General features: G+C 39.0%; 1 protein-coding gene across 8 annotated transcripts in view; it reads left to right on the top strand.

Annotated features, from left to right (window-relative positions):
- TMEM67 (transmembrane protein 67) overlaps window positions 1-19,021 on the top strand; it is a 52,850-nt gene that overhangs the window by 14,767 nt on the left and 19,062 nt on the right. For all 8 annotated transcript variants that reach the window (XM_021089109.2, XM_021089105.2, XM_085022032.1 and 5 more), the window contains 10 exons: window positions 3,812-3,966; window positions 4,078-4,186; window positions 4,952-5,038; window positions 5,322-5,387; window positions 7,398-7,554; window positions 8,409-8,532; window positions 10,238-10,343; window positions 14,561-14,617; window positions 15,646-15,744; window positions 18,425-18,523. In XM_021089109.2, coding sequence (XP_020944768.1) covers window positions 3,812-3,966; window positions 4,078-4,186; window positions 4,952-5,038; window positions 5,322-5,387; window positions 7,398-7,554; window positions 8,409-8,532; window positions 10,238-10,343; window positions 14,561-14,617; window positions 15,646-15,744; window positions 18,425-18,523 — 1,059 coding nt within the window. The remainder of the gene's footprint in view (window positions 1-3,811; window positions 3,967-4,077; window positions 4,187-4,951; window positions 5,039-5,321; window positions 5,388-7,397; window positions 7,555-8,408; window positions 8,533-10,237; window positions 10,344-14,560; window positions 14,618-15,645; window positions 15,745-18,424; window positions 18,524-19,021) is intronic.

Below are 19,021 nucleotides of genomic sequence, written 5' to 3'. Positions count from 1 at the left end.
GGAGTTGTGTAAATACTGAAGGGAAGAACATTCTTAGCAGAGGCCATAGCAAGTGCAGAGGTCCCAAAGCAGGAGTTCTGTGGTGTGTTCATGCCTGTGAAACAGGAAGGAGGCTGGAGCGGCTAGGGCAGAGTGAGCAGGGAAAATGGAGAAATGAGTTCAGGGATAAAGAGGGGGGCTATGGTGAGGACCTGGCATGTACTGGATGGGATGGAGAGGATTATGTGCAAAGGAAGCCATGGTTGAGCTTCAAGTTTGAAAGGCTCACACTATCATGGAGGGTGGATTTTACTGGGGCAAAGACAGGAGCAGGGGAGACCAGTTAAGAGAGTCCTAGAGTAATCCCAACGAGAGAAAATGGACCCCTGGACAAGGGTGCTGCCATGGAAATGAGAGAACTGTTTAGCTTTTGGATATACTTTGAAGATTGAGCCAACAGGGTTTACTGATGAGGTGGATATGAGAAGGGGAAAAAGAAGATTATTGCAGTGTTTTTTTTTTTTTTTAATTCAAATAGGTATTTTTATTCTTTTTAATTACTCAGTGAATTTTATTACATTTATAGTTGTACAACAATCATCACAACACAATTTTATAGCATTTCTATCCCAAACCCTCAGTGCATCCCCCCACCCACAACCTGTCTCATTTGGAAACCATAAGTTTTTCAATGTCTGTGAGTCAGTATCTGTTCTGCAAAGAAGTTCATTGTGTCCTTTTTTAGATCCACATGTAAATGATAGCATTTGATATTGTGTCTCATTGTCTGACTGACCTCACTTAGCATGACAATTTCTAGGTCCATCCATGTTGCTGCATTATTTCTTTCCTTTTAATGGCTGAGTAATATTCCATTGTGTATATGTACCACATCTTCTTGATCCACTCCTCTGTTGATGGACATTTAGGTTGTTTCCATGTCTTGGCTATTGTATATAGTGCTGCAATGAGTATTGGAGTACATGTATCTTTTTGAGTTATGGTTTTTCTGGATAGATGCCCAGGAGTGAGACTGCTAGATCAAATGGTAGTTCTATTTTTAGTTTTCTGAGGAATCTCCATACTGTTTTCCACAGTGGTTGCACCAATTTACTTTTCCACCAACAGTGTCATAGGGTTCCTTTTTCTCCACACCCTCTCCAGCACTTACTGTTTGTAGACTTTTTGATGATGGCCGTTGTAGCTGGTGTAAGGTGGTACCTCATAGTGTTTTGATTTGTGTTTTTCTAATCATGAGTGATGTTGAACATCTTTTCATGTGTTTTTTGGCCATCTGTATGTCTTCTTTGGAGAATTGTCTGTTTAGATCTTCTGCCCTTTTTTTTTTTTTTTTTTTTTTTTTTTTGTCTTTTTGCCATTTTCTTGGGCCGCTCCCGTGGCATATGGAGGTTCCCAGGCTAGGGGTCAAATAGGAGCTGTAGCTGCCAGCCTACGCCAGAGCCACAGCAACGCAGGATCCGAGCCACATCTGCGACCTACACCACAGCTCACTGAGCAAGGCCAGGGATCGAACCCACAACCTCATGTTCCTAGTCAGATTCATTAATCACTGAGCCACGTGGGAACTCCCCTTCTGCCCATTTTTTGATGGGATTATTCATTTTTTTTGGTATTGAGCTGCAGAAGATGTTTATAAATTTCGAAGATTAATCTCTTGTCAGTCAATTCATTTGCAAATATTTTCTCCCATTCTGTGGGTTGTCTTTTCATTTTGTTTAGGGTTTCCTTTGTTGTGCAGAAAATTTTAGGTTTAATTAAGTCCCATTTGTTAATTTTTGTTTTCACTGTCATTACTCTAAGAGGTGGATCCGAGAAGATGTTGCTGTTGTTTATGTCAGAGAGTGGCCTCTGTTTTCCTCTAACAGTTTTATAGTATCTGATCTTATATCTAGGTCTTTAATCCATTTTGAGTTTATTTTTGTGTATGGTGTTAGGGAGTGTTCTCATTTCATTCTTTTCCATGTGGCTGTCCAGTTTTCCCAGCACTAATTATAGAACAGGCTGTCTTTTCTCCATTGTGTATTCTTGCCTCCTTTGTCATAGCGTAGTTGACTATAGGTGTGTGGGTTTAATTCTGAACTCTCTATCCTGTTCCACTGATCTATATTTCTGTCTTTGTGCCAGTACCATATGGTTTTGATGACTATAGCTTTGTAGTATGATCTGAAGTCAGGGACCCTGATTCCTCCAGCTCCATTTTTCTTTTTCAGGATGTCTTTGCTAGTCTGGGTCTTTTGTGCTTCCAAAACAGACTTTAAAATATTTTGTTCGAGTTCTGTGAAAAATGTCCTTGGTAATTTGATAGGGGTTGCATTGAATTTGTAGATTGCCTTGGGTTGTATAGTCATTTTGATAATATAGACTCTTCCAATCCAAGAACATGGTATGTCTTTCCATCTATTTGTGTCCTCCTTGATTTCTCTCATCAGCGTCTTATAGTTTTCAGAGTACAGGTCTTTTGTCTCTTTAGGTAGGTTTATACCCAAGTATTTTATTCTTTTTGATGCAATGATAAATGAGATTGCTTCCCTAATTTCTCTTTCTGATCTTTCATTGTTAGTATATAGAAATGCATTCAATTTCTGTGTCTTAATTTTGTATCCTGCGACTTTGCCAAATTCATTGATAACAGTTTTCTCGTAGCATCTTTAGGATTCTCTAGGTATAGTGTCATGTCATCTGCAAATAGTGGTAGTTTTACTTCTTCCTTTCCAATTTGGATTCCTTTTATTTCTTTTTATTCTCTGATTGCCATGGCTAGGACTTCTAAAACTGCGTTGAATAGTAGTGATGAGAGCGGACATCCTTGTCTTGTTCCTAATCTCAGCAGGGATTCTTTCAGCTTTTCACCATTGAGAATGATGTTAGCTGTGGGTTTGTCATATATGGCCTTTATTATGTTGAGGCAGGTTCTTTTGCAGTGTTTTTTTTTTTGTTTGTTTTTTTGTTTTTTTGAATAGCTAAAATTTCACTGGCCTGAGAGGGGAGACTGAGAAAGATGTTTGAGGGCCAACCTCAACAAATGGTCTTATTTTATTTTTCATGTAACAAATTACTTAAGCAAAATGGATTGGATTTATATGCATAAGCTCTAACACAGGAACACATTATTATTCTTTCAAATATAATTATTCCACAGAATTGTTTTTTCAAATGTCATGCTGTAAAGTTTTAGTTAGTTCTGGAGTTCCTGTTGTGACTTAGTGGTTAACGAATCCGACTAGGAACCATGAGGTTGCGGGTTCAATCCCTGGCCTTGCTCAGTGGGTTAAGGATCTGGCATTGACGTGAGCTGTGTTGTAGGCTGGCGGCTACAGCTCCGATCAGACCCCTAGCCTGGGAACCTCCATGTGCCGCGGATGTGGCCCTAGAAAAGGTTAAAAAAAAAAAGACAAAAAAAAAAAAAGTTTTAGTTAGTTCTTTCAGTTGTTTGTCTTTATATTTTCACCCAAAATTTACAGTTAAAAATGTGCACATTTGGGAGTTCCTGCTGTGGTACAGTGGGTTAAGGATCCAGCATTGCTGCAGCTGTGATGTAGATCACAGCTGTGGCTGGGATTCAGTCCCTGGTCCAGGAACTTACATAGGCTGCGGTGGGCTGAAAAGAGAAAAAAAAAATGTACACATTATCTGCCATATGGAAATTTCTTTTCTACTTAATTAGAGGAAAGATATTAAAAGCAAAAGACCTTAATCCAAAAAAAAGAATTTGTGGAATAGGTAAAGTTAAAACTAAGCATGATTTTTATATCAACTTTTGCCTTGGGTAATAAAGTCCACGTTATATTTCTTTGCCATTGTCCTCTCATAGGTGTATGCCAATCTTACATCTTGCCAAGCTCTTGGAAATATGTGTGTGATGAACATGAATTCTTACCATTTTGCCACTTTTGATGCCTGTCAGCTATTTCAGTTTATCTTTGAAAATACTGCTGGACTGCACACTGTTCATTCCATTTCATTTTGGTAAGGATACTCTAATGATGAGCTGTCACTTCAATCAAGTTCAGTGCAATTACTTTTCACAAATATTACTAAGAAACATTTTATTATTAAAACAATTGTGATTGTTTGCAGGAGACAGAATCTTCCATGGCTGTTCTTTGGAGACCAGCTAGGATTAGCACCTCAAGTACTCAGTACTATACCTCTTCCTACAAATTTCAGTTTTAAAGGGGAAAACCAGGTACAAGTCATCTATATTATTGAAGGATAACTACATTGTAATTTATAATTTTAAAAGGTAATAAGGATGTTACTAGTCAATTCTTGATGGATTTTTAAAGAATTTAATTGCTAAACTAAATCTCAATATAGCTGCTGAGGACTAAACAACATAGAGTTTAGCTATATATGGATATTTCTGGATTATATGGTTTTGGCAGGAAGTAGTACTTGTGGGGTTGAGAAGGATAGTTTCCATCACCAAATGCGAAGCCATCTCAGTCTTGTATCTATACATTTTTAAAAAGGGCTCGCAAAGGTTGAATGGAATTCTGTCCCTCTTCTAAGCACATCACAGACTCTTGCCTTCAACTTTTTGACCTTTGAGATGAAAGAATAGGTTATGCCCCCTCCTATTTACCCCACATCTACACACACACACACACACACACACACACATTTAATAGGTTTGAAAAGTCACTAGCACTATCTCTATCACTAGCACTATCTCTCAATTCTGAAGTGGTAGTTTTTGGGTAAAAAACCCAGTCCATTTATTTTAGAGATCCTTAGATTAATTTTGCTTCAGAGTAAAGATAGTTGAATTAAGTATTTGGTCTCTGGGAGAAGAAAGGATCAATGAACAATGAAAAAATTTTATAGACTATTATATATACTCTCAAATTTTTTGTAGACTATTATGTATAATAATATGTATTACTATATATTATATAATATACTTTCAAGAGCATGTGACATTATTTTATTCTTGTTTTTCTTTAATCAGAATACAAAACTGAAGTTTGTTGCTGCCTCCTACGATGTAAGAGGAAATTTTCTCAAGTGGCAGACTTTAGAAGGAGGTGTTTTACAGGTGAGTATAATTCTAGCTGAGAATTACTAAGATGTTTTATTTTTGACTGAGGCAAAGATGAATAGCACATTATTTGCATGGTAGAGTTGTTTTTTTTTTCTTGTGCTTTAAATTGGAATTTCTTAAAACTACTTTAAGTTATGACATAACAAAGATGCTCACTTAACTTTTCATAGCCTTGATACATTAAATAAGTATTTTATAAAGCATATGAAAACCCTTAACTGTAAAGGGAAGAAAACATTTGTGAGAGAGATTTATCAGTTGTATTCTTTTGCTGTAGCTTTGTCCAGACACAGAGACAAGACTAAATGCTGCTTATTCTTTTGGGACAACCTATCAACAGAATGTAAGTTTGAATTATTTTAGATAGTCTGTATTTTAGCCTCAGTTTTCACGTTAGCAATAATTTGAACAATCTTTGAATTTTTGAAATTAGTAATTTTTTTGTAGCAGTGAATAATTTCGTCAGTGTAAAAAGAGTGCCTTATCACCTATACAGTCTTAAACATCATAATCAATTGTTTATTTGCCTTTAGGTCTATAGATCTTAAAAATAATGTCTACTTCTAAGCATTTTAGAATAAAGTAAAAATATTATTTTATTTTTGGTGACCAATCAATGTTATTACTCCCTCTTCCCTCTTCCCTCCGGTAACAAATAAAAGAACTTCCTTTCCTCTCCTTCCATACTTTCCTCCCCCCCTCCCTGACCTTCCTTCCTTTGGTGATGCATTTTAAAACTGCAGTGTGGTACAAAGGTATATTATGAGCCATTAAACGTTTGAAGGAAATTCACTGGTCTACAAAAATATTTCTTTTTTTTTGTTTTCTTTTGTCTTTTTACGGCTGCACCTGCGCCATATGGAGATTCCCAGGCTAGGGGTTGAATCGGAGCTGTAGCCACTGGCCTACAGCACAGCTGTGGCAGTACCAGATCCGAGCCATGTCTGTGACCTTCACCACAGTTTACGCAATGCCGGATCCTTAACCCACTGAGCGAGGGCGGGGATTGAACCTGCGTCCTCATGGATGCTAGTCAGATTTGTTTCCTCTGAGCCATGAGGGGAACTCCTACAAAAATATTTCTTGATAAAATCCATATACACACAACATAGAACAAAACTGATCGCAGTTTTGTTAAAACCACAATGAAAAATACTACCATGGAAAACAGATTGGAAGAAGATAAACATTTATAACAGTAGTTTATCTCTGGATGGTGGGATAGCAGTTGTTTTTTTTTTCCCCAAAAAATTTCTTTTTGTGTTTTTGTTTTTGTTTGGCTGAGCTGGGGATCAAACTTGTGCCACAGCCACTCGTGTCACTACTACAGTGACATTGCCAGATCTTTAACCTGCTGGGCCACAGAGGGACTCTCCTATATTTTCTAAATTTTCTATCATGAACATGAATTTATTATTATCTGAAATGATTTATATATTATTTTTAAAAATGTTGTATGTCTACCTTGAGCCAGGAGCATCAACATTTGTTAAGATGCCTGCCGCTTTGTGCTCAGCATTTTATCATTGTTATCTCACCTGATCCATGAAATAACTATATAAAGTACACTTAATTTTTTTTTTTCAGATAGGCAAATGGTGCTCAGTAAGATTAGGTAATTTACTCAAAGTCTTGCATCAAGTAAATGTTCTGTTAGGCTTAAAAACCATGTCTTTTTTTTCCGTTGAACCCGGTTACCTTTCAAGTAGTTCACAGCCTAATAGAGAAAGCAACTATATAGACTGAGAATTGCAAAGAATGTGATGTGTTATTCTATGAGTATGAACAAGGTACCCTCTTGGTCCAAAGGAGGGGTCATTAGTAGTTCCGGGGAAATGAAGAGATGCTTTACAGAGTGAGTGATACTTGAACTTAAAGAATGAATATGAGTTTGCCAGGAGAGCATAGTGGGGAAGAGAACGTCAGGTGGAAACACCATTTGCAATGACAGAGAGCATAGCATATTTAGAGACTATAAATAGATCAGTTTGAATGGACCATAGATAGACAGGAAGCTTTGGAGGGAAATCCTGGCTTTGTGAAGGAGAGCCAAATCATAAACAGCAGTGTGCATCAGGAGAAAAAGGACCTTACCTCACAGGATAGGCGTTTTTAAACCTACCTTTTCACTGCAGTACTCTTACTGTTGAGAATGAATGTATACCCTCCCCAGCTGGGTTGTAGGATCCTTATGAAAGAGTCGTATATAGTATTTGTGTTTTGAAAGTCACATGAAAATGCACATAAACAAGATAATTGAAAGGTATTTCATTTTATAATTAAAAAACACCTTTAAAGATAATACATATGATTTCTAATTTTTAATTTGGGTTCTTTTTATTTTATTTTGCAGTGTGAGATTCCTATCTCTAAGATCTTAACTGACTTTCCCACTCCTACATTTTATGATGTGTACATTGAATATACTGATGAAAATCAACACCAATATATTTGGGCTGTGCCTGTGTTAAACTTAAATCTTCAGCACAATAAAATATTTGTGAACCAAGGTAAGACATCCATCCACACCATTCTTTCTCTGAGCTGAAATCCATAAATAAGTCTACCAAGATAATAATTTAGTAAACTACAGATTATAAGAAAGGTCATAGATTCTCTCTGATTATAAGGTTTTTGTTTGTTTGTTTGTTTTTTGTCTTTTTGCCTTTTCTAAGGCCACACCAGCAGCGTATGGAGGTTCCCAGGCCAGGGGTCTAATCGGGTCTAATTGGGATCCGAGCTGTGTCTGCAACCTACACCACAGCTCACGGCAACACTGGATCCTTAACCCGCTGAGTGAGGCCAGGGGTCGAACCCGCAACCTCATGGTTCCTAGTCGGATTCGTTAACTACTGAGCCACAACGGGAACTCCCTAATTATAGGGTTTTATATAGCATGCCCAAAAGTAAAACAGTAAGGTTGCTGGTATATTCAGAAATTTTTGCTAACTGTGTCAAGCTTATTAAGAAATTATATTATTGCTAAAAGTGTATCCTGGGAAAAATTAGTAGAACTGTAAAATCAGGGCTTCTTCAAGCTGTCCTTGAGTTGATTTTTGGGCAAATTAGTTTCTTTTTTGTTCATCATGTTATAAAATCCTATTGGCTCAGGAAATTTGCAGGGATAATACTTCTAAACTGATGAAAAGTCCAGACACTTAGAAGACATTCAGGTACAGGTAGAGAAAGCCATGACCAGGAATTTCTTGCATCAGTAGCTATTTTTGCAACCATCTCATCTAAAACAAAGTGTACTAATGTCATGTTTTAAATTTGTGGAGTAAACTTCTCCTTGAGCGCCATCTTGAACAGTAGAAGATATTATTTAAATGCCATTTTTTTTCTTTTTTTTTAATGATAAAAGACAGCAACTCTGGCAAGTGGCTCCTGACTCGGCGTATCTTCTTAGTGGATGCACTAAGTGGACGAGAAAATGACTTAGGAAGTCAGCCACGATTAATTCGAGTTGCTACCCAAATCTCACTAAGGTAAACAATTGCACTAAATGAGGCTTGCTTCATATATGAAAATGTCATAGTGAAAGTGTTGATCCATAATTATCAGATGAAAACAATAACAGCAACTCAACTGGAATGATAAATAACGTGTTTTTAGATGCCTATGTAGATTAGTATGCACAAATAGAGGTGAGGATTATGTCACAAAAGCTGAAGGTGTTTGGCCAAAATTCACATTCTAGGCCCCACTGTAGGCCTGCTAAATTAGAATAGGTCAAGAATTTGGGGAAGGTGAAGATAAATGGGCTGACACGGGTGTTAGAAAGAGCCTGCCAGGTGGTTGCAAAAGGCAGGCCTCCTCTGGCTCCCTCTCCTTTAGCAGCTACTGTTCTGTTATTTTTCAATACCTCCCTCTTCCTGGGATACTTTACTGATGACCCTGCTTTCGGGTAGTGGCCTGCAGCCCTCCTGTCTCCTCCAGTGTGAGATTCCTATCTCTAAGGCCTTAACTGTTTTTCCCACGCTGATATTTTATGATGTGCACCTGGAATATACCCATGAAAATCAACACCCTCATCTTTCTGGCACTTCAACATATACTGTTTTTTCCCCTATCTTTTCATTTTGTTTTTCATAATAATTTTATGAGATAGTCACTACAGAAGCATTCTCATATACCTTGCTGAAGTCCCACTGTACGGTCTTTGGCACTCCTTCGGTCTGCTAATTTGGTATCCGTAGTGAAGACAAAATTGAGACTTGTCAGGCTTGACTTGATCTTGGTGAAACCATGCTGGCCACTGTGTTTGGCACCTTCCTTTTTGAGTTGATAAACTGTACATTACTAATGCATTGAATTCAGCAAATGTATCCCACTGTGTGCCACAAATAGTAGTAGATATGACACATATTGTTAAGAATTCATCTTCTTTGAAAATCAGTGTATTATTTGCCTTTCTTGCCTTTCTTTAGGCTTAGTGTAACACTTCCCTCACTTTTTTTTTTTTTTTTTTTTTTGGTCTTTTTGCTTTTCTAGGACCAATCCTGCAGCATGTGGAGGTTCCCAGGCTAGGGGTCGAATTGGAGCTGTACCGCCGGCCTATGCCAGAGCCACAGCAATCCAGATCCCAGCTGCGTCTGCAACTTACACCACAGCTCACGGCAACGCCAGATCCTTAACCCACTGAGCAAGGCCAGGGATTGAACCTGCAACCTCATGGTTCCTAGTCGGATTCATTAACCACTGAGCCATGACAGGAGCTCCACTTTTTTTTTTTTTTTTTTTTTTTTTTAATTTTTTGGCTGTGGCATACAGCACCTTGCTGTGGGATCTCAGTTCTCAGACCAAGGATTGAACCTGGGCTGCAGCCTAACCACTAGGCCACCAGAAACCTCCTAACACTTCTCTTTTGAGTTCTTCAGTGATTTCATTTGAAAACATCTTAGGACCTAGATCAAGAAGAGTTTCTAATTTGTCTCAGAGGGTATGAAACTTTACGCTCTTTTAACATAAAGAGGGATGAAACTTTACCCTCTTTGATGTAAATTTTTGACCACTTCAGATAGCCTATGTTGTTACCATTAGTTTATGTTTGACCTTCCCTAGTTTTCAGTTACTGGTTGGTTCTCAGATCACCAAGACTCTCCAAATCACATTCAGAAGAAACAATAAGTTAATGTATGTTTCAACGGGCCTCCATGTATTTATACTAGAAATGAATTTTCTTTTAAACAGCATCCACCTTGTACCCAACACAAAAAATGGAAACATCTACCCCCCCTTAATTACCATTGCCTACAGCGACATTGATGTCAGCGATCCCAACAGCCAATCTGTGAAGGTGAGTTCCTTCCTAATCAGGGCCTCTCTGTGGGTTCATATAATACTGATATAGTTTGCATTATGGTCGAAAGACAATGTAGTTTGCATTTTGGTCGAAAGACTGCACTTTAATGTAGTCAAGACAATGTTTTGTTTTGTTTTTTTACTAGTAATAGTTATGGATCTTGAGTATAAAAAAGCAAGAGTTAAATGTCACCATCAGCTGGGCATCCCTATTGAGAACCCCAGGGTATGCTGAGTCATGCAGCATCTGCTCCTGTCCTCTTTGGCCATTTTTTAAAATTTTAATTTTTTTTAATTTTAGGGCTGCACCTGGAGCACATGGAAGTTCCCAGGCTCGGGGTTGAATTGGAGCTGCAGCTGCCAACCTATACCACAGCCACAGCAATGCAGAATCTGAGCCACATCTGTGACCTATACTGCACCTTGTGGCAATGCTGATTCTCAACCCACTGAGCGAGGCCAGGGATCGAACACGAATCCTCATGATTACTAGCCTGGTTCGTTACCATGAGCCACGACGGGAACTCCTTTGGCCATCTTGTTTCTATAAGATTTTCTCCTTGCGTAATTAAGCCAGGAATGCCAGCCTTAAGTGGGCATGTGTGTTCCTCTTCTCACCAGTCTTGCCTGCTTGATAGAAACACATTGCAACAGGCAGAAAAGATTCAGTTTATCAGCTTTAAAACTAGTAGTAATAACATGAACTAGAGAATGCAGTTTGGACCTGCAGCCAAGTAGTCTTCTGACTCTTTGCCAACTCAATGAAACTTAACCACAGAACTAAAGCCCTTCCATTCCTGGGAAGGCCTGTATATGGAATTGAGACCATTACATGCTGGAATTAGGCTGCACCAAAGAGAATGAGCCTGGGAAAGGCCAAGCTACACATCTGCAGTTCCTCCTCTCAACCTCACCAGGTAGATGAGGTGTCCCTGCTTTGAGGAGAGAGGAAAGAGATCGAAATCAGAGCAGATCTGGAGCTCCTGTTGTGGCTCAGTGGGTTAAGGACCTGGCGTTGTCTCTGTGAGGATGCAGATTTGTTCAATCCTTGGCCTTGCTCAGTGGATTAAGGATCCAGTGTTGCTGAAAGCTGCAGCATAAGTCTAGATAACAGCTTGGATCCATTGTTGCTTGGCTGTGGTGTAGGGCTCAGCTGCAGCTCTGATTCAGTCCCTGGCCTGGGAACTTCCATATGCCATAAAAAAGGGAAAAACAAAATAAAACCAAAAATAAATGAACCAGAAAACAGAGCTGATCCTTCTATACCTCTTCCTCCTTCCCTTCTACCTCGAGAAACATGAGAACTGGGGGGTGAGCATTCCTTACCTCCAAGACTCATTAATAGCTTTTAATCTCTACTGTTTTACTTTTGTAAGTTTTAATGTTCCGGTTCTTCAGCCAGTACGTTTGACCTGTCCATTGTGCTTGTACTTCTACTCAGCTACACTCAGCTACTATTGGATTCAGGCTTTCATTAAATGAAAAGTGGGCACATAACTTTGAAAGATTTTTTGTGTCATTTGTATTACCTGATTTGATATTAAGATTGTATACACTCTATTGGAGTTCCCTTTGTGGCTCAGTGGTTAAAGAATCTGACTAGGAACCATGAGGTTGCAGGTTCGATCCCTGGCCTTGCTCAGCAGGTTAAGGATCCCGCGTTGCCGTGAGCTGTGGTGTAGGTCGCAGACGCGGCTCGGATCCCGAGTTGCTGTGGCTCTGGCGTAGGCCGGTGGCTGCAGCTCTGATTCGACCCCTAGCCTGGGAACCTCCATATACCATGGGAAGCAGCCCTAGAAAAGGCAAAAAGACAAAAAAAAAAAAAAAAAAAAAAAGATTGTATACACTATAATGAGAAGGGAAGAAAATCCAGAAACAGACGTAGTAACTACAGAAGACTGCCTGGTTTAAATTTTCCTGGAATGATCATTCTTGGGTGACTAAGAGTATATTTATTTTAATACAATTCATTTATGGGTGTTTTCTTTAAATATGTTTCCTGTCCAAAATATTCCAAACTAAGCCTTGACAAGTTAGGAAATAAGAGATAGAGAAAGTATTGAGGGAATCGTAAAACTATACTGATAAAGTCCACTCAAATTCTTTATAATTGTAGAATGCACAGTTCTTTCATCATTTTTTAATTTCTCACGACAGGTATTGCAAAAGTTCTATGTTAATTTTCAACATCAGCTCCATCTCTGCTCTCTCACCAATTGCAAATAAACTACCTTCCTGTTTACTGAGTAGATCAAAACCATCCAATATTGTGGAGTTCCTGCTGTGGTGCAGTGGGTAAATAATCTGACTGCAGTGGCTCAGGTTTGATCCCTGGCCTGGTGCATTAGGTTAAAGGTGTTGCTGTGGCTGTGGCATAGGTTGCAGCTGTGGCTCAGATTCTTTTCCTGGCCCAGGAACGTCCATTTGCCACACGTGTGGCCATAACCAAAAAACAAAAAGAACCATCAATATGAATTCTCAGATTTCCTCTTTAATACTTCAGAATCTCTGTTTTATTATCTTTCCCTCCTTTTGTTTCTATTTCTAAGAAAAGAGGACCCTTTTATCTTTATTAAAGGAATCTTCAGCCAGTACTTGTTTAGGGTACTTTCTCCAATATGCTGTTTTTCCCTCAACCCTTGCTTCAGCCAGCTTCTCTGCTGCTCCCTTTCCATTCATTGCTTATAACACCTTTCAGGTTGCTCCATCTTAACAACAAACTAAAGTGACCAAACAATAAGATCGTTCCCTATTCTGCCAGCTCTTTAGCTTGCTATCATGTGTCTTTACTTTATCTCCCAACCATTTACTCTTTCATCATTTGCAGTTTGGCTCTTGCCATTTTGCTTCTTTGGAAACCCCTTTCTTGAAGTCAGCAATGAATTCCACATACACTGGCTTTTTTTCTTTCACTCAGCATTTATACAGTTGATTCTCAAGCAACACAGATTTGAACTGCATGGATCCACTTATACACGGATTTGTTTTTTTACTGAATGCTTAACACAGTGCTCCAGGAAGTTGGTTGAATTTGTGGATATGAAGGGCCAACTGTAAAGTTATAACTGGATTTTCATTTGCATGCAAGTGGGTGCCCCAAACCCCTGCATTGTTCAGGGGTCAGTTATATAACATTTGACATGACTCCTGACCTACCCCTTGAAATTCCCTGTTCTATGACTTTGCTAAGACCTGGGTGTCTTCCCTCTCCTACTTCTCATGCACCTGTTTCTCTTAACCCTTCACTGGCTCTTCTTTCTTCTGTTTCAATGTAGTGGTGTCCCTAAGATTCTTGTTCTGCCCTTTGATTAATCTTTTTTTTTTTTTTTTTCATTTTAGGGCTGCACCCACGGCATATGGAAGTTCCCAGGCTAGGAGTCAAGTTGGAGCTATAGCTGCTGGCCAACACCACAGCCACACAGCCACAGCAATGCAGGACCCAAGCCACGTCTGCAACCTACACCATACCACACCTCACAGCAACACCGGATCCCCGACCATTGAGTGAGGCCAGGGGTAGAATCTGTATCCTCATGGATACTAGTTGGATTTGTTTCTGCTGGGCACAACGGAAACTCCTGATTAATCTTTTTAATTTTTAAGGTGCGATTGTTTAGCCAGTTGCAAAATTCTTCATACACGAGATCAGTTACCTTCCTCAATTATTAGAAACCTATCAGAAAATGGAATATGATTAGTTTGGCTTGACTGCTGTTAATGAACCTAACGTAGTTCCTGATGAACCCCTCCTTCTTTAATGTGTATTCAAAAGGAATATTTAAAGCAGCGTGAATAATTCCCTAAAGCAGAAGTTCCCTTTGTGGCTTAGAGGTTAACAAACCTGACTGGAATCCATGAGGATGTGGGTTCGATCCCTGGCTTCACTCATTGGGTTAAGGATCTGGCATTGCTGTGGCTGCAGGGCTGTGGCTGGCACCTGTAGCTCCAATTCAACCCCTAGCCTGGGAACCTCCATGTGCCGCAGGTATGGCCCTAAAAAGCAAAAAAATAAAAAAAAAATAAAAAAATTAAAAAAAAAAATTCCCCAAATTATATCCACTTATGTATAAGTGAGGGTCAACTCTAGTAATATTGATAGTTTAAAAGTATGGCATTTATGGTGAAATTCAGCTACAAATATATTTTTATAGTAAAAGTAGTTTTGTGTTATATAACTTCAGTATGGTTAATGTGCTTTCTTTTAAATATCAGGTTTCTTTCTCAGTCGAATATGAAATGGATCAAAAAGAAGCACATATCCAGACAGATGTGAGTTTAATTTAACCTGTTGAAATATCTACAGTACATTTTTTAACTTTAAGAAAAGTTTCTCATGTGTAGGCAAGTTGTTAAAGAGATTTGCCGTATATTCCTCACCCAGCCTCCCTAATGTTAACATCTTATATAACTGAATACAATGGTCATAAACAGGAAATTGATATTGATGTCGTCTTGTTAACTAATCTAAATACTCTTTGGATTTTACAGACTTTTTCACCATCCTTTTTCTGGTTCAGGACCCAGTCCCGGGTCACATGTTGCTTGTAGCCATCATGTATCTCTTTAGTCTCCTTAGATCTGTGACAGGTCCCCATTTGTTCTTTGTCTTTCATAACACTGCTATTTTGGGCCTCAGTTGGGTTCATCTGATATTTTCCCATGATTAAATGTAGTTATAGCACAAATGCCACAGAAATAATGTCTTACTCTTCTCAGTGAATTGTATCAGAAGATACTTGATATCGGTGTATCTTATTAACAGTGATGTGACTTTTGATCCTGTGGCTAAGAAGATGTCTGCAGAGTTCACTGTATTTTTCCACTTATAATTAATAAGTACCTTGTGGGGAGATACTTGAGATTATGCAAACATCCCACTCTTCATTATTATTTTGCCTTCTAATTTTAGTATTCATAGATAATTCTCGCTGGTAAAAAGTATTACTGTGGTATTTGAAGGATGGTGGTTTTGTATTTCTGTCATTTCTCCTATATTTGTTATATTTGTTCTTCTGTAAGGAGGAGCTGTCCCTTTGTCCATATTGATTTCTTTATTATTTATTTGAAACAGTATGGACTAATTAGTATTTATTTATTCTAGCAATAATGATTCATTACTATTTTCTTGCTCACATTGTCCCAGATTTGGCCACTGGGAGTTCCTTTAATTTGGCTCCAGTGTCCTTTTATCATACCTTCCACCACCACTTTTTGAGTACTTCCTTACTTTTTATTTACAATATCTTTGAACGTTGATGAGAGAAAGCACATAAATTCCAAAGTGTTTTTTCCTTTAGATTGCTTTGGGTGTGTTGGGTGGACTAGCTGTTTTGTCATCTCTCTTGAAGACAGCAGGGTGGAAGAGACGCATTGGAAGTCCCATGATTGATTTACAGGTATGACTGCAGGAATTTTTAAAGTGTATTTTTTATCTTCTATTTCATATTCTTCTAAGAAGACCCAGCTAGAAAATGGGTAAAAAGTTGCCTCAAGTTTCTCTGGGTGGTAATTAGGAGAGGTGTATGTTCGTTTCTCTCCCACATTGCTGTAGGCCTGTCTACACCCACCAATCCTTGTGGTTTTCTCACAGCCTCACCAGTCCTTGTGGTTTTTCCAGTCTTTCCATTTTTTGCCAATCTGGTGGGATAGGTGGTATGTCATTGTTGATTTAATTTTCATTTCTCTGATTACTTTTCATATGCTTTGCTAATCATTTGAGTTTCTCCTTCTGTGAACTTCCTATTTATATCACTTGCCCATTTTTCTATTAAATTTCCAGTTTTTCTTTCTTTTTTTTTTTTTTTTTTTTTTTTTTTTTTGCTTTTTGGGCCACACCCGTGGCATAAGGAAGTTCCCAGGCTGAGGGTCTAATCAGAGCTGCAGCTGCTGGCCTACACCACAGCCACAGCAACACGGGCTCTGAGCCGAACCTCAACCTGCTGAGCAAGGCCAGGGATCAAACCCACATCCTCATGGCTACTAGCCAGGTTCTTAACCTGCTGAGCCATGACGGGAACTCCCAAGTTTCCAGTTTTTCTTGTTTATTTAAACATGTTTTTTTACTTTACTTATTTTAAGGAGTTTTTAAATATTTTCTGAATATGAATCCCCTTTTGGTTTTTGATGTTGAAATTTCTTCTCCACGGGGGATTTATTTGTTATTTTATGTATGTGTTACTTTGTTTAACAGAAACTCTTTATTTTATTTTATTTATTTATTTAGTTTTAACCTTTTTTTTTTTTCTCTCTTTTTTTTTTTTTGTAGGGCTGCACCCATGGCATAGGGATGTTCCCAGGCTAAGGATCCAATCAGAGCTACAGCTGCTGACCTACATCACAGCCACAGCAACGCAGGATCCGAGCCGTGTCTGTGACCTATACCATAGCTTACAGCAGTGCCAGATCTTTAACCCACCAATCGAAGTGAGGGATTGAACCCGAAACCTCACGGTTCCTAGCTGGTTGCATTTCCACTGCGCCATGATGGGTACTCCTGAAACTCTTGATTTTAATATTGTACTTCTGACTAGGTTTTCATATTATGGTATGTGCTTTTAGGATCATGTTAAGAAAACTCCCTCTTGGAATTCCCATCATGGCGCAGTGGAAACGAATCCAACTAGGTTGTGGGTTTGATCCCTGGACTCACTCAGTGGGTTAAGGATCTGGCATTGCTGTGAGCTGTGGTATAGGTCACAGACGTGGCTCAGATCCTGTGTTGCTGTGGCTGTGGCTGTGGCTGTGGCTGTGGCTGGTAGCTGTAGCTCTCATTCAACCCTTAGCCTGGGAACCTCCATATGTCTCAAGTGCAGCCCTAAAAAGTAAAAAAAAAGAAGAAGAAAACTCCCCCATCTCAAGATCAAAAAGATACTCTCCCATGTTTTATTCTATTAACTTTATGGTTTCATTTCTCATCTAATCCTTTTTAATATTTGGGGTTTTTTTTGTTTTTTCTTTTTTTCTTTTTAGGGCTGCACTTGCTACATATGGAGATTCCCAGGCTGGGAGTCAAATCAGTGCTCTAGCTGCCTGCCTACACCACAGCCATAGCAACTTGGGATCTGAGCCACATCAGCGACCTGCACCACAGCTCATGGCAACGTCGGATCCTTAACCTATTGAGGGAGGCCAGGGATTGAACCTGCATCCTCGTGGATACTAGTCAGATTTGTTTCTGCTTAGCCATGACAGGAACTCCTCATTTAATATTTATAGCAACAAAGTAAGAGGTGGTTATTTTCATTTAGCAGATTAAGAACATAAAGGCAAGGCAGTACACTTATTTGTACTGTGATGTCTTCCTGACTCCAGAGCTAAAGTGCCAAGGAATCAGAGAAGAGGGGCTTGATAAAGGCTTCCCAGAGAAGTGAACTTTCTGCTGGGTTATCTGTGCAGTCTACAAATAGTCTCTGATGGCCTATGCCCAGCACGCCAGGATCTCTACCAGGCTCTGGGGATGTGATAGTGAACAAAGAGAGACACGTTCTCTGCCCTCAGAGCTCACTAGAGTTTGCCAGAAAGAAGAAGGGAATAATATTTGATGAGACAATGCCCATAATAATCCTCAAAACATTTTGCTTGAAGGTATGGAGTGGTCAGTTGTTGATTAAGCAGTTGGAACTGGCAGATAATGCTAAAACTTTAATTTTGGTTTAGGTTGTGGAGGACCCTTTGGGTCAGGAATTTACATTTTAGTGAGGAGTCACTATATGTTTTTAAGAATGAGAGTGATGCAAATTAAATTTATATTTTTGGGAGCCAACTCTGGTAGTAATAATATGGAGGATAGATTGGGGAGAAGGGTTCCAGACTAGAAGAAAATTAGGAAGCGGTTTATAACTTTTCAGATGGTGAAAGATGAGAAGGGTTGACTAAGACAGAGGCTGTTGAGAATGGATCGAAAGGTTGGGACCCTAAAGGCTACTAGGAAGTGGCTGCAGTTGTCTTTCTAACTGATCCATGGATACATGAAACAAAGCTTCAAGCTTGAGAAACTTGGTTGATAATGTGTTACTAAAGGTAATAGTATAAATAGATTGAGTCTATTATAGCTGTAATTCTCTTTTCTAATTGCAGACCGTTATGAAATTCTTGTTTTACTATGCCGGTGATCTGGCCAATGTTTTCTTTACCATCACTTTGGGAACTGGTCTTTACTGGCTTATCTTCTTCAAAGTAAGTGATTTTCTGAATTTAACCTTAAGTGCCAATACCTAAATAACTGCTAAGCTCTTTTTAGAAAGGAACTATTTTTATTTGGGGGTATTTCTTTCTTTCTTTTTTTTTTTTTTTTTTGGCTTTTGTTTTTTATCTTTTTAGGGCTACACCCGTGGCATATGGAGGTTCCCAGGCTAGGCGTCTAATTGGAGCTGTTACTGCCAGCCTACGTCAGAGCCACAGCAACGCCAGATCCAAGCCACATCTGTGACCTACACCACAGCTCACGGCAACGTCTGATCCTTAACCCACTGATCGAGGCCAGGGATCAAATCCTCAACCTCACGGTTCCTAGTTGGATTCATTTCCCCTGCGCCACAATGGGAACTCCTATTTGAAGGTATTTCTGTTAAGAGTATTGAGGCAAGTTGCTAAACTCACCATTCCCTGAGTGTCCTGTGTTTATCAAGTGCATCACCACCTTCATCCTTTATGCTTTCTTGTTATCAATAGTGT

This window comes from Sus scrofa, chromosome 4 (assembly GCF_054392235.1).
Source record: "Sus scrofa isolate SSC_HxYL_T2T_F1_AM1 chromosome 4, Sscrofa_HxYL_maternal_Yorkshire_Landrace_v2.0, whole genome shotgun sequence".
NCBI classification, from domain to species: Eukaryota; Metazoa; Chordata; class Mammalia; order Artiodactyla; family Suidae; genus Sus; species Sus scrofa.
The sequence above is the reverse complement of the archived record's forward strand: the minus strand, read 5'-3'. Positions and strand labels throughout refer to the sequence as shown.